The sequence below is a fragment of the Propithecus coquereli genome, unplaced genomic scaffold (assembly GCF_000956105.1).
Source record: "Propithecus coquereli isolate 6110/MARCELLA unplaced genomic scaffold, Pcoq_1.0 Scaffold197, whole genome shotgun sequence".
Lineage (NCBI taxonomy): Eukaryota > Metazoa > Chordata > Mammalia > Primates > Indriidae > Propithecus > Propithecus coquereli.
Genome location: NW_012144633.1, coordinates 249,924 through 250,934, shown reverse-complemented (window position 1 = coordinate 250,934; position 1,011 = coordinate 249,924). Strand labels below are relative to the sequence as shown.

Sequence of the window (1,011 nt, the reverse complement as noted above, 5' to 3'; positions counted from 1 at the left end):
TGTTCGTAAAGGAAAATAATAATATTTTAAAACAATTCCAGTTTGAGTGTTTGGTATCTTAGCCACATGTCTGTATAGTCTTTATTTGATCATAAGAATTTTTTAAGTCATGAACACCTTCCTTTCTCGGTAACTCATTTGCACTTATTTTATTAATGACATGTAGTAGAGATTCTGCATGGTATAATACCTCTTTAACTCCTTCATTATAATGAAACATCAGTTCTTTAGGGTTGGAGAAAGACCTTAAAAACCAGTCCCATTTGTAAACTTACTTTACAAGGGCTTATTATAATGATTATATTCTTTATTTCTCTAGTTATAATCGCTGGTTATGTCAAGCAAGATCCGAGGATCTGTCTGATATTGCTTCTCTAAAAGCCTTATACCAAACAGGTGAGCTTAAGGGTATGGTAACTTATTCTTTTACTAATTAAGGACCCTACCCAGCATGCTGTTTGAGACTTCATTTTTCTCTGGTTTCATCCACTCTGTGTATAAATAAAATGTCTTTGTACTAATGCAGATAGTTTTTGCATCATCAAGATCTTAAAAAAAAAACTCAACCTATGAAATTTTCAACTTATAGTTCTACATTGGCCAACTTCACTTCCTCCTAGTGTCCTTTTTCTTTTTTAAAAAAAGTCTGCTTTTAAAAGTACTATATATTTGCTACTACAAAATTCAAACCTTATATAAATACATAATGGAGACAATGAAAATTTCCAGATTCCCACTCTTTCTCCATTCTATTTCTTTTTCAGACAGTACTTTTTGTACATTTCAGTAATTTTCAGATTTGAGTGTTATTTATTTTTTTCCTGGATAATTAACATTATTAAAAGTCGTAGTAAGCTAAGCAAAAAGCTATTTATGAGAAGATCTTTGGCTGTCCCTGATTTACCTTTGCCTATTCCTGATTTAAAATCATGAAGAGGCCTTAAGAGTCGGGGCAAAGATCAAAACGTTATGAAGCTTTAAAAAGAGTGTTGTTTCCTACACAGTAAAAAA

General features: G+C 31.4%; 1 protein-coding gene across 1 annotated transcript in view; it reads left to right on the top strand.

Moving 5' to 3' along the window:
* The window catches only part of GDAP2 (ganglioside induced differentiation associated protein 2), a 138,555-nt gene that overhangs the window by 92,648 nt on the left and 44,896 nt on the right, over nt 1-1,011 (top strand). The window contains exon 7 of the mRNA XM_012643423.1: nt 320-413. Within this exon, the coding sequence (XP_012498877.1) occupies nt 320-413 (94 nt within the window). The remainder of the gene's footprint in view (nt 1-319; nt 414-1,011) is intronic.